The following is a 14,851-nucleotide window of genomic DNA, read 5'->3' on the forward strand; positions in this document are numbered from 1 at the left end:
TGTCAGCTATGTTTTTCCTGCACCTGGGCATCTGTGAGCTCACAGGTCGGCGCAACATGTACAGTAGGAGCTATATCATTGTAATCATAGGCAGGAAGTGCAATAAAAATGTCGCCACTTCGACACAATCACTCAGCAGCACCTAACATGAGGGCCAGGTGTTTGGCAAACAGCTCAGGCCTGTCAGGTGGCTTCTAGAAAAATAAGGCTATTGTTTACTTGCAAGAAAAAAAACAATTGACAGTTTTTATTTCAAACCCTGGAGCACCTCACATATCCTTAGGAAAAAGCATGTGTGACCCCAAAAAGAAAAGTATATCTAATCCAAATTTAGCTGTCCCTTGTGATGAGATTTCCACAGCACATAAATGACAATGTTTGAGAAACAGATGGAAGACCAGCAGTTTTGGGCCGCTGAAAGAAGTGAGAGAACTCTGTCACGAAAGCGTTACGCTGTCAGGGTGAGCAAACAAGAGCATTCACTAAAGAGCTGGCACCTGACAGCTCAGCAAAAGAACTATGACCAAGGAAAGGAAACCAAATCCATCCAACTGTTCTCATTATATTAACCCATGGTGATGTCTTTCATAATCTTTAGCACAAGAGAAACCACTAACAGCTGTGATAAGACACGTAAAATCATTTTCGCATGAAACTAAAATCTTACTGTAAATAATAAGAGCATCATTTTTTTTCAAAAACTCTCAACACCATCTCTATAAAATAGGTATATAAGCATACACATGGGCATGATATGCAATATTTTGGAGCAAAATGTATGAAGAGAGAATGAAAATGCACAGCACAGTAAGAGGAAAGAGACTTCAGAATTCAGGAATATTGTTCAAAGGGCACTATCAGCCACTTATTAATTTTATTAGCATCTTTGCTTATCAAGTCTTTTTTGTAAAACTAGTTTTCATTAAAGATATTGGAATGTACAGTAAGAATTTTAAAAAGCTGCAGATGGGAGTCAGCCTCTTCATAGCAGTTGGCAAAAGCTTCCACCGCTTATTGTAAAAAGGTAAACCACACTGAAGTCCACATTGTGGACTCTCAAATTGTGTATGATAGCTCTTAATCTTCAGCCTTAAATAAATCAAGCAAATACTGCAATGTGCTGTGTTTGCAATGTGTTTAAAAAAAAAAACACTCATCATCTGTCTCGGAGGAAAATTCATAAATGATGACAGATTTTTAGGAAACTGGCTCCTCTTCTTTACAAGAAATAAAGGAAATGCCTTGGTTGATTATTGTAAAAGCATGTTAAATATATATTATATAGAGAGGTCCTATTGTTTTTTCCATAGAGAATCAAAGGTTAATGGAGAATGTCGATATTTTCTGCTGGGTTGGATGCCATTCAATTCTTGATAGCGTAAAAGAGGAAAGTAACTGCAGTATGAGTATAAATAGACATAATAGCATCATGTGGGCTGAGCAGCCTTGTGAAGGTACCTAAATTAGAAAGTCTTTTAAAATCAATGGGATCTTGAAAAGTCAAGGACAGCACATTTTCCAGGGTTATTGTGTTCCGTCTGTTGAAACCTAAGTAAGCAAGCCAGCATTACAGACTGCAGACTTTAGGCTTGTTGTGATGGTCTGATAGACAGATAAAGCTCTGGATGTTCATCCGTAAATACTGTACTGTAATTGATAATGACTTAAATAATTTAAGCCTATTATTTAAAAACCACCTTGATTACAGTCAGGCAGTGGGCCTACTAAAGGGATCAAGAAAGAGGATCAGATTCCTCTAGTACAACTGGCCCTAGGAGAGTGCATATGAATTTTGAACTTTGTTTTGAGTCCATAATGTTGTAAAGTTAATTTACAATAAATACCATCTGATTAAAGGTCTCATTTCCCTAAACAGAGGCAGGAGAGAAGCCATTTCTCTTCTTACCCATTGTGAGAACAGGAAAGATGAAGTTGGTGCACTTTTGAGTTTTCAAATTCCTGAAAGGCAATGGCCAAGTCAGGTCAGGGGACTTTTCCGAGATGTGTAACATTACAATGTCCCGGGGCTGAAGTAGACAAAATGTTGGAAATAAGAACATAAAAATGGAGGAGGAGGCAAGTTGGCCCATCTAGCTTAATTGTTCCAGGCATCTCATCCAGCTGGTTTTTGAATAAAACCAGAGGACTGGCTTCCACAATATGACTCGGTGGCCAGTCCCATACTATGTTAGTGTTCTGCTTGTTCGGACGAAACCCTTTGGGAAGAGAGTGCCTCTGGTTTTTGCATTTCCATGCAAGAATCAATCTCGAATAATATACTGTGAGAGTTTATTCCTTAAAGATTTGACCAACCTGTAAAACGCCAGGGATATGACAGTGAAGTAAGAATCGATCACGAAATAAAATAAATTTAAACTACAAAGCCTAGGAAATACGACTCAAAAATCTCTGCCTTCTGAACCGATGAACAAGCACGGTGGCTTCTGAACACCATGTGTTGTTATTCATCGGCGTTTTAGCCTTTTGTCATGTATTTTAATTTATGAAATCACAAAAAGTTAAAACAATTATGATAAGGTCCTGCACTTGACTCCTTGCTTTTCAATATAACTCTGCGACTACCACTGTTGAAATATCGCCCAGACAACGACAATACCATAGTCTATGTTTTGACAATGAGAGTGCTTCAGTGCATAGGAGACTTTGCAACTGGTTTCCCCATTAAGATCAATTGTGTCTACCTTGCTTCTACTTCATGGCACTTCAATCTGGTACACTCTATATTCTAAGTGTGCACCGAGTTTTGTAGACACATTTTTCGTCCGCAGTATGAACAGTTTCCTGACACAGCTGTGCAACTTCTGTGCAAGCCAAAGATTATTAACATTAATGAGAACCACCTGGGTCTGTGAAGCTGCTCATACCACTTTCACTCACAGCACACTCACCACCCCACCCCGGTTCAGGTATAAAATGAAACTCCTTGAGGACTCCTGCTAAAAGACGGCATTGTGGTAAAATGATCTAGAACTTTGCTAATAAAATGTGTCGCAAAGCGTTTGCATAGAGCATGGTGCCGCTCTCCTCAGGTCTGTGTAAATAGTAACAATGACACTTGAGCCATCTACTAGGCTTTGGCTGTGTAGTTAGTGCCAGGAAGGTCTGTGTGCTGAAGCACAGCTGACTACAGCACAGGCCTGCAGCCTGGCACTCATTATTGGACAGAGACAGCAAACGAGAGCCCTTATGTGCAAGAAACACCAGAAACAGAACGGTGAGGCCATCTTTGCAAACGTTTGGCCAATTAATTACACAGTCTCTGCGGGGAGCCACACAATGACTTACCACCAGCTTCTTTCAGCTTTCAGAGTCGTTAACGGACTTAGAAAATGTACTATTTTCTGGACTCTCAGAAAATATTCATCCAACGAGTGCAGAATCACTGAATGTCGTTAAGGCAACGATGACCCCAGCAAAAATTAAAACAGAATGACAAACAGACTCGGAAAAAGACTCAGAAACTTTTTTGCTTGCTCTAAACAGGGGTCCCCGGAACACACGTCCCCATCAATATACTGTATCCCTGAAGCTACTGTAGGTGCTGGGTTTCAGACCAGGCCTCTCCTCTGGTTCTGTGGGACATGGTGGAACCTCAGCGCCAGTGTCTTCGTTCACCATCCAGTCTCTGGAAATGTGCTTCAGGCGAAAGCTCCTGCTAAGTGACTAATTGATATCGACATTTCCCATTCATAGGCTACAGTACTGTATGTCTGTGCAATACATTAAGCATGACTTCCCAAGTACTGAGCCATTTCCTACTTAGGCTAAAAATCAGTCAGAGAAGTGAAACACCACCCACAGCTTCTATTTACATTAATACTATTCTGTAAAGTATATACCGCAGCTCTTCTTTATCACAACACAGAACCCATTCTGTAAACACCACAGTTTCTGCATTTTTACCAATTTTGTTGTTCTTCTACCCTTAGCCCCTTTTAATTTAATTTTAAGTTACGGTATTTCAAAGCTTTTAATTTTAATTAAATCAAAATGACGACATAATTTCAGTTTTATTAAATCTAGCAGCATGTGTACAGTATTCATGAGAGACAATTCCTGCACAGCTCCTAAAACGGATGGAAAGTATACCTTTGCTTGCATTAATATGTACAGTAGGAGAAAAGTACAGCTAGACTTCATGTGGTTTTAGAGAAAACTGACAGCCTGGTCACAGATGCTTTGAATTCTGTTCAAAACATAATTAACCCTCTTTAATCTTATTTAATCAACCCTCGTTACCCTGTTTTTTATGAGATCCCACTTTTTGCAGATTTTAATTATTGCTGAAGTGTGTAGGTTGTTTCAAAAATTAAGAAAAAATCTAAATCTTCAAAATACAGAGTATAATTATTTCTGCTTTCTGTAGAATTTCTACGACACATTGTGTCTGAAATGGACTTCAAGAGTGAAGACATTTTTCAGCTCAGCGGGGTTCTATACTGATCAAATACAACATAATGTGCTACTCTATGCAGATGTCAAACATATTGCTCTGTGTAGTTTTCAGAATACCAGACAACACAGATGTTTTACAGTGTGTACCCTCTAAACTTAGACACACCAGTCATTGGCAGGAGTCCATGGAGATTTCTTGGAAATCCTAACCTTTGGTTTTACCATCTATTCTCTTCAGTAACCAAGTACCATTTCTCTTCTTTGAATCACGTGTATACGAATCCAATAAAATGAATTTCTCCGCATACAAATGCTGCGATATAATACATATTTAATTCACATTTATACAAAGCAGTGGACTGATATTGTGGATGGACCGCTTTGGGGTTACCTTATTCTTCATTTGATCCCATCAGCTAAGAAGATTCCCCTCAAGCAAATTAGTCAATTTTGCCAAGTTTACACACACAGATGGTCAGGGTTCAGTGCCTTAGTGCCTGGACATGGGGGGAACACCCTCACATGGGTTTGCAGGGACACTGTAATGTTAGTGATGCTTAGCAGATCTTAAGCCTAATTCCTTTTTGTCCTCAGCCGAAATGTTTAATTATACAATACCTACAGTACTGTACACAAATACAGCATGGTAAAAAAAAGGAAAGGAAGGTCCATTTAATACAGTACATCATATAATTTTTATTTTTAGTGAGTCATTTGCAAATATGCGTTGTGTTGATGATCAAAATCCCATCTGAAAAAATTCCAACTATTATATTGTATTGTTAATGTTTAATACAATACTACATCTTTTTATTTTGCAGCTTTTTCTTTTAGGCCAAAAAGTCCATTTAAGAGCAACTTCACTTTAAGATTATCTGACACATAGACAGTTACATCATTCTGATGAAAGTTACAAGCAGAAAACAAGAAAGTAAGTATTTTAATAGCCAAGTACAAAACAAAGGACTCTAGGGCATAGGAGTTTTTGAAGGTTATATACTGGTTTGTCAGTATATACTAAGCACTCAAGCTTTTTGAAGATCTATCTTAAGAGCTAAGCTAATGTTAATAGTCTAAGATTTATTGATTTATTTATTAAAAGAAACAGAACTACCAAAAACATATGAGCTGATTTGTCAAAATGTATTTGCCACTGGTTTTTGACTTTCTAATAATATTGAACCCGATATAGTGTATGAGATAAAAAATGATCACAAAATTCTAGGACAAATAGCAAAAAATTAAACTATAATCATTGTCATATGAAATTATTTATCTCACACATGTTCCAAATGGCACACTATACAGTACCATTACAATATACAGTAGCCAGTAATAAGGTTGATATTTCCCTTTAAAATATGTAGTTACAGTATTAACTTGATAAACAACAAAGGAACAGCTGAAAGATGAAAGATAAAAAAGCAGCTCCTATTTCAAAGGATTATCCACGGGAAAAGTCTATAGTCTCACGGCTTCTTAGTCATTTTCTCTGTTCTTATATAAAGAGCTGAGCGGAGCAGTGGCTCTGTGGCTGAGGATCAGCGCCTGTGGCTGGAAGGTTGTTGGTTTGAATCCTGCGGCCCGCAGAGGAATCCTACTCCGCTGGGCCCCTGAGCAAGGCCCTTAATCCCAACTGCTCCAGGGGTGCCATATAAGTGGCTGACCCTGCGCTCTGACCCCCAGCTTCTCTCCCTGTCTGTGTGACTCATGGAGAGCAAGCTGGGCTATGTTAAAAGACATTCCTAATGCAAGAAATTGTATAGGACCAATAAAGTGATCTGATCTTATCTTAAAAGCTAATGGCTGAATGTTTGCAGGAGAGACGGCATACTTCACTCACCTCGTGTAGTTGTCGTGAGGTGGGACAAGCTCCTGAAAGAACTGAAACTGGTATAAATAAAGCACAAGCAGGTGCCCTGCACTGTATATGGCCATCAACACACAGAGGCAGCTGAAGACGAGCTGATCGAACGTTCGACACAGGGACCACCAGGTACAAAGTCCCAGAAACACAAGGAAGTACACGGCTGAAGTTAGAGATGGCAGCATGATGCCTGGAAGAAAACAGATCACAGTTCCACTCAGGCAGATCCTATTAAACCTCAGGATTTGTCCGAATGTCTAATAATATTGTTCTAAACCTCAGTCTGTCTCTTCGTAGTTACTATAAAGGTATTAAATAATGTGGGCAAATGTACTTATAAGCCACATGGACCATTTAAGCTCACCAGCACATACTTTTAGAAATCTCAAAAAAAGGGCAAACCCCTGTTTGGTTTAGCTCATAATCGTGAGACATCCAGGGGGTTGTTTTCAACCCAACCCAACTCAAGTCATTTTTTATTCAATTCAGATCAATCTGGCTTTTTAGTATTGAGATGTGAATACAAGTGGTTATATCAAAAGCTACTTTGAAACTGCTGCCTTAGAGAATTCACACCTTCAGGTGAATATTAACTGTTTTTTTTATTTAAGACATTAAATGTGTATATTCTCGAATATCTAGAAATATGAAATAACTACAAAACAGAAAAAATCAATTATCTTAACTGGCTCACACATAGGCTTAAATGATTTGCATCTATTAAGCTTAGTCAGGATTTTTCCCACATATTCTAATTTAGTTCTTTATTTAGAATTAAATTCATTGACATAATACAGTAAAAAATAAAAAATAATCTATTTCAAAAGAAAACAGCATATCTAAAGAGATACAAAAAACAGACGTGCTGAACTTAATGAGTAACACTACTCGACATGTCATTATGTTTTCTTCTGACTTTTATCAAAGTAAAAAGCTATCACATGTCATATGGGTGTGTTTATAGATTTTAGAAACAATAACATCTTGATATGAATTCAATTAATATTTCATATTTAAAGATACTAACCTGTTAAACCAAGTAATATGGTCACAACTACTTTTCCAGCGGTTGTTATTAAATTGCCAATTATTTCTTTTAATTTTGATGCCACACCCGCGATTCGGCGCAGTATTTTCATTTTGGTGCTTTCTTCCTGCTCCTCCTCCTCCTCTTCATCTTCCTCGAGTTCTTCATCATGAGGTTCGAGGTCAGGTTCGAAATCTTCCTCAAACATCAGCTCATCATCCTCCTCCAGCTTCTCCTCCTCCTGGAGACAGAGAAACACACAACACACAACACACAACATGGTTAAAGTCACACACCGAATGCCAGCAGTCACGGCTAATCTTTGTCTGCATGATGCCGAGTGCAGGAAAACAGTTACTCTAGTCTCTTACACACCACTAATTCTGACATCTGCAACACACAAAAGTAAAGGAAACATTATGATCTATTCACCTGTTCGGAAATGAGATCTTTGGGAATAGTTAGCATGGATTTAGAAAGGTAGGTCTTGCTTAACCAACGCATTTAAATGAGCAACAGTAAGGAACAAACAAAGAGGATATGATGTGGTGTATTGGGATATACCAGTGAGTAAATAGAAAACAAGCAGCACAGACAAGGGGTGAATGATCAGTTTGGGGTGATATGCATAGTGGAGTACCGCTGGGATCTGAGCTAAGATCACTGCTCTTCCTAATTTATGTAAATGATCTAGATTCTGGTGTATCTATAAGCTAGTCAAAGTTTGCAGATATGAGGATTAGCAAACACTGCAGACACAGAAAATAAACTTCAAAGGGATTCAGATGACATTCAACACTGGATAAACACCTGGAAATTACAGTTAAGATGGACAGGTACAGGGTAGAGGTCAATGCAGGTAAAAAAAACAAACATAAACTACTAATAGAAAAATGGAAATGTTGAGCCGAAAAAACATTTGGGGAAGCGATAAAAAGGATATACAGTATAGTCAAAAGCATAGAATTGAAATCTAGGTTTACTATTTTAAAATTGTTTAATGAACCTGCAAGACCTCATCTAGAATATTCTGAACAATTAAAAAAAATATGACTGCTCTGTAATCCATCCAGAGAAGTGCAGTCCGAATCACCTGATGACCCACACCTGCGGACTGAAAGAACTGACCCTGTTCAGTCCTCAATACGGATGGCTACCAGGGGGCACGATACAATCATTCAAAACCCAAAGGAGGAAACTACAGTATGTGGAAGCTCTTTTAAAACCGAGGAAAGGTTGTAAGAGTGTGGACCAAGCTACCCAGTCCTGTTGTTGGAGCCGATACACTGGCCTGTTTCAAGGACCAGCTAGATGGGCATAATGCCATCCTGTTATTTGCAACGTTCTTACGGTACTGTATGTCACATCTAGGTTTCACTCTTGTCACAGTCAGGTGAAAAATGATCCAGTCTGATGGTTTGCTTGGGTTAGAGCTCCTACTGTCGGAGGCTCTGAACATGAATAAACGCAGTTTCTTGAACTGTATGTACAGCGTCAGAATACAATCTGTTCCAATTCACTGCTGACATTTGTTGTCAGATCAATTAGATCACTTAGGATAATTACTTAAAGGCTTTTGAAAGCTATTTGTGGGTCAAATGTAAGGGATATTATACAACAATGCTACAGTACATATCCTGGATCCACATTATTTTGGAAAAAGTTACAGCAAAAAGATTAATATTGACCCTGACAGATTTCAATTAAATTACACTCAGGATTCAGACAGGCTTAACAATATTTAAGAAAATATTGTTTTTGACAACTAACTGCATTCCTATTTTCACTACAAAGTACTTACAAGTCTGTGTTTTTACCACCAGGTGTAATTAAATACTAGTGTGACTATATTCTGTAAATATATATATAATTTTTATTCATTTTTCACCAGAAAACGTCATACGTATGTCATGATCTGGTACAAACGGTATGAACACTTAGGCATATGTCACTGTGTGATAAACAGAGTAACGCTTAATTATATAATGGTACTGTATTTAGGTCTGCAGCCAAACACAGCTTTTAAACCCAACCACAGTGAATGGGAATTCATGCACCTTGTCACTCTTAGCTATTTATTTACTGTTTTGTAGAAAACCATATGAAAACTGTAATTCCTCATTTCGGTGATATTTGACTCTGTACTGATGTGTATTATATCTCCATTTCACATTAAACAGTTATTTTAAAGCTAATATAGTCACATTCATGCACTGAAATGTGAGAACAGGAACATGTCCTGACCCAGGTTTCAGAACCTGTGTTTCTTTTCAGCACAGACGGTGAACACAGAAGTCACCCCCAACTTAACAAGGAAACTAGTGTGGAACATTCCTGCACCGCAGACAGGATACTGAATGCGACACAGGAAGATCACATTGCATGTGGAATTCAATCATAAAAGCAATCTTACAATGTGCCTACTACTAGCAAAACAGCATTGCATTGAAAAAATACCAGACATTTTGCAACATCAAATATCTATTGTGTAAATACTGCACCAAATACAGTTAGGTAATTATATTTGAGTTGATTTTCCATTCACTTGTTCATTAAATATTTTGGAATGACACAAATTCAGTCAATATCGCTAATAGTGGGGGCACTAAAGTGCATTTAGGATTTATTATTAGCACAAAGCAATAAAGTAAAACCTTCAGGGTAATTTCCTGTACTGTATAATCATTATTATACCCTGCTTTGCAAATGCTGTAGGTACTTTCCATTATTCTTCTTTTTTTCACGCAGTATTTTTCAAATTTCTACAGTTATCTTCAACTGCTTACTATTTTGTTTTAAATTAACAGTTAACCCAATTTGTAATTTGCAGTACAAAAGGCAGTATTTTTGCTTAGCGGATCTGTAAAAAACATCTTTACACTTATTCTGTATAGCGCTTTTCTGGACACTCCACTCATAGCGCTTTACAGGTAATGGGGATCCCCTCCACCACCACCAGTGTGCAGCCCCACCTGGATGATGCGCCAGTACATTACCAACACACCAGCTCTCAGTAGGGAGGAGAACAGAGGGATGAAGCCAGTTCAGAGATGGGGATTATTAGGAGGCCATGATTGATAAAGGCCAGGGGGAAATATTGTTCAGGACGCCAGGTTAACAACCCTACTCTTTTCAAGAAATGGCCTGGGATTTGTAATAACCTCTATTTCATGTCTTATCTGAAGGACGGCACCTTTTTTACAGCATAGTGTCCCCGTCACTATACTGTGGCATTAGGATCCACACAGACCGCAGGGTGAGCGCCCCCTACTGGCCCCACTGACACCTCTTCCAGCAGCAGCCTTAGCTTTCCCAGGAGTCTCCCCTCCAGGTACTGACCAGGCTCACACCTGCTGGGCTTCAGTGGGCTGGCAGCTGTGAGCTGCAGGGTGATACAGCTGCTGGCTTAGGAACATACTGTAGCAAGAAGAATCATTGGACCAAGGAAACAGTGGACTATATCCCACAGGACCAAGAAATGGACAAAGCGCTTTACAGGTAATATTTGCAATGACACCTGTGTCTGAGTCTTTCATGCTGTTTTATTATGAGATATTTAGATTAGAAACGTTTTTATTTCTAACCGGAATATATGGGAACTAAGGATGGGACCATGTAACAGAATCCACCTTTGAGGCTGTCGAGTGTTTCTTTACCCCTTTCAACTGACCCATCGACTACTTCTGACTAACCAAGCATTGCGTTTGCAAAACTTCTGTGAAATATCCATCCTCAAAATGACTCCAATGAAAACTGAAATCATGCGTTACTGAAGCATGACTGCAATTATGATGAAATCAGCTGTTTTAGAGACTAACTTTAAATATATTGATACAGTATGTGAAGTCTTGGACAGTTTGTTGGAAGCTGGCATCTCAAAGTGACTTTCAGTTACTGCAGCAATGCCTTCTTTTCTGTACATAAAAATGTTGGAAAAAACCTGTTTCAGCAAAGATACAACTAACGTTTTGTGTACATATTATATAGTTTCTGTGATATAGTTGCTGTTTTGTCTTCAGTTCTGCTTTGTTTTGAAGAGCTTATTGAACGGTCATTTCTTTAACAAATTGATTTAAGTAGGTTTATTACTCTTGATTCATCTCTCTCCTATTCTACCTGAGCCTGAACTACGTATTTTCCTATTTTGTTCTACCCCCTGCAGATGTTACAGGCAGGTTTACTGAGCCAGCATAGCAAAAGTCAACATGAATTTTATCCTTCTGCTAAAATAATTTATTTTGGAGGGTTTTCTGGAATTCTGCTAATGTAAGCCTGGCTAACATTACTTCATGTAAATATGTGTTCTTCAGGTACGGAAAAAGGACTCTCTAAACATTTTATGAAACAAATGATTTACATCAATTTTCTAAAAATTTTACATACTTTTTTTCACCAAAATGGTGTGCATTACCCTACTGCAGTAAATGTTATTGCAAGGTCACTTGCAGGAATGTTTTGCACCTGCTGTACAGTTTCTGTAGCGCTTCAGAGTTTTTAATTTCTAGGAACTCTCACATACCAGGAGAAAGAAATGCATCAGTTTATGCATGCATGGTGTGCGTACAGTGAACGTGACGAAACTACTGTAGCAGCCTAACTGATGTACAGTAACATCAAACTTTCTTTGTGAAGCTGAAAAAATACACTGGTAATTGTTAGCCGTTTTGTCATCATCACAGCTCTTTAATTGTCTTTAGATCATTAGTAAACCTATTTGCCGTGGTTATTTACTGTAACTGATGTCCCAGTGTAACTGCAGTTACTGTACCTGTAGAAAAAGCAAGAGAATTAAAAATTGTTCTGACAAGCATTGTCTCGATATGAAAAAAAGGTCTAGGTGATGTTAGCTGTGAAACCACTGGAAAGGCTAAAGCAAAAAGCAAAAAGCCTATATACAATTAAATACTATAGTTGGCTTGTCAAACTCCATACTAAATTAAAAAAATAAATTTTAGAAAATTTGCTCTTTCAAAACCACATTTATATAATTTAATACACATATAACACCTACAGTATATGTCGTACATACTGTAAAAAAGCAAAAACTGGATTAAAGGAGTTATTTTTTGCCTCCACCCTTTCTAGGAATTGTGGGAACACTGGGTTTCACTTGTATCAGTGCAACGCAGCGAGAGGGCTTTGAGGACAAAGGGTTAAGGTTAGGGTTAGCGATAGGGCTTAGTGGACAAAGGGTTAGGGTTAGGGTTAGCGATAGGGCTTAGAGGACAAAGGGTTAGGGTTAGGGTTAGCGATAGGGCTTAGAGGACAAAGGGTTAGGGTTAGCGATAGGGCTTGGAGGACAAAGGGATGAGTGAACCTTCCGAACTGAGGCTCCTAAACGACTTCACTGAAATAATATAAAATATTAACACCTTTTGACACCTTCTGTAATTGTTTATTTGAGGGGATCTATACAGAAACTACCCTGTAATGTGACTCTCAAACAATTGGCCTATGCAGTAGTATACCAGCGCAATGAATAACACCACTGGACTGCTTGCCTGTGGCCTGTCGTGAAAGAAATTCTTCCTTGTGGAGCTGAAAAAACAGGCCTTTAATTTGTATGATATCGGTTGTAGTGTATCTTAATTGGTTTAACAAGTTACATTTGAGCAAGCATAGTTTATTTAACTTATCCAACTGCTTCCACGTACTGCTCCACACCTCAATCAGAACTCACATTCAGAAAAACAGGCTGCAGAGCTCTTAGCTTCCATTAAGATCGGGTTCCAGGCTGCTTCGTCCTTTCAAAGCATGCCTTCATACAGAAGGCCTTTCCTGCACACATTTCTGGAAGACTTTGACAGGCTTTGTAAACTGCGGATAAAAATCCCCAACTGTTCCGTGGGTTTATCCCAGCCGAGCAGTCAGACTCAAGGAAAACAGATTTCTAAGTAGAAGTAAAAAATATTTTTAAATCATCCCATTTAAATGGCAATCACAAATGCCATTTTTGAATTGTACGTATGTAAATATGCAAAATATAATCATGCTTGTGATTACAAGTCTACGTGTAATAAAAAAGTATCCAACTTTAAATGTATTTTACATGTGTAAAATCACACATTATTTTTTAAAGGGCATGGAAAAGAAAAATATATTTCGATTCAAACTTTTCTCCTGGTGTGTAAATCCTTCATCTTGACGATGGAAGAAAATTCAAATCAGGACACTTTGAATATGACTTTTTATAGTTTTCACTGTACTGATTTGAATTGAATAATTAAAAATCTTTCCCTTCTTTGAGATCGTTCTGACATAATTATACAGCATGAGCTGCGATCTCCAGAATCAAAAGTAAAACACAAACCAGAACAAGTGGAAACTACTGTGCTTGTAAGGACATTAAAGATTGGTTTCAAGTGTGTTAATAGCTAAATAACAACCAAGAAAAAAAAACGCTAAAAAAATACTAAATCACGGAATGATGTAATAATTGTATTTATGCTGTAATGTACTGTACCATAATTGTTGCTGTTTCTATTTGAGACATCTCCACTCCAGAAATTCAACCAATTTTATTTGTTTAAAATGGGATCATTCGCAGTATAAACTGGCAGTTACTGGAACATAAGCTCAGCAAAACAGTGTGTTTGGAAGTGTTTATAAAATCAAACAGCTTACCATTAATGTTGTGCACCGGTTTGATCAATATTAACTTAAAAAATGAGTAAAGATGTTGTAAAGGAACAGGTAGAGGTTCATTCGTGAAAGGCAAAGAAAAGAAACATTACGTCTCAGCTGTGCAGCTTCTGCAGGCATTCCTTTACAGCCTGCGCATGTTGACACACCTCCCTTTCTGAGCATCTTTAAAGATGTTATAACTAAGTTAATGCTTTCACATTAATTCAGCTCCACTCCCATCAGCCAGGAAAACAAATGCATTTCCCTTGCTGTGAAGGAGGGCTGAGAATACACATTTTACTACAAACCTGTATTTAATGTGTGCTGCAGTTCATTGCCGGATATTTTGTAAATAAATGAATATTGCAGTCAGGAGAATAAAAACATGTTTCTTTAAAGTGTAACCAGTAAAGTCTCGAGCACGCAGCATGTCAACGCAACCAAGTCCTGTACCTGTAGAGCTGGCTTCCATAAATAAAGGCTTCAAGGCCGCTTCAAGTTTGGTCACACCCAGGCACCTGGGATCCCACTGGTCTGACTGTGTTTATACTGTACGTTCAGACAGTTCTGTATTTTTCTGATGTATGTCATATCAGCACCTCAAGACCAGTACAACTCACCAGTGCTAAGATCCAGTAGAAAGGAAACGAAACGTTTCGGCTGTGGAGCCTTCTTCGGGTGTGAGCACCCTCAAACAGTATAAAACTCTGTCGGACACCTGAAGAAGGCTCCACTGCCAAAGCATTGTGTTTCTTTTCTTCTCTTTTCGGGATGGAACAAACCTTCACTTGTTCCTCTGCAGCCTAGGCCCGCTATGCCTTCCTCTAAATCTTTTTCAAGATCTTTTCATCGGTCCTTCTCTTCCCCCCTTACTTACTTGCCCCCCTGTGTTACTAAACCAGCATTCTGTCTCTTCA

General features: G+C 38.3%; 1 protein-coding gene across 4 annotated transcripts in view; it reads right to left on the reverse strand.

Annotated features, from left to right (window-relative positions):
* Positions 1-14,851, reverse strand: part of LOC102682176 (piezo-type mechanosensitive ion channel component 2) — a 118,856-nt gene that overhangs the window by 67,059 nt on the left and 36,946 nt on the right. For all 4 annotated transcript variants that reach the window (XM_069191625.1, XM_069191626.1, XM_069191624.1 and 1 more), the window contains exons 3-4: positions 7,311-7,551; positions 6,260-6,473 (exon numbers count right to left, since the gene is read on the reverse strand). In XM_069191625.1, coding sequence (XP_069047726.1) covers positions 6,260-6,473; positions 7,311-7,551 — 455 coding nt within the window. The remainder of the gene's footprint in view (positions 1-6,259; positions 6,474-7,310; positions 7,552-14,851) is intronic.

This window comes from Lepisosteus oculatus, chromosome 6 (genome assembly GCF_040954835.1).
Source record: "Lepisosteus oculatus isolate fLepOcu1 chromosome 6, fLepOcu1.hap2, whole genome shotgun sequence".
Lineage (NCBI taxonomy): Eukaryota > Metazoa > Chordata > Actinopteri > Semionotiformes > Lepisosteidae > Lepisosteus > Lepisosteus oculatus.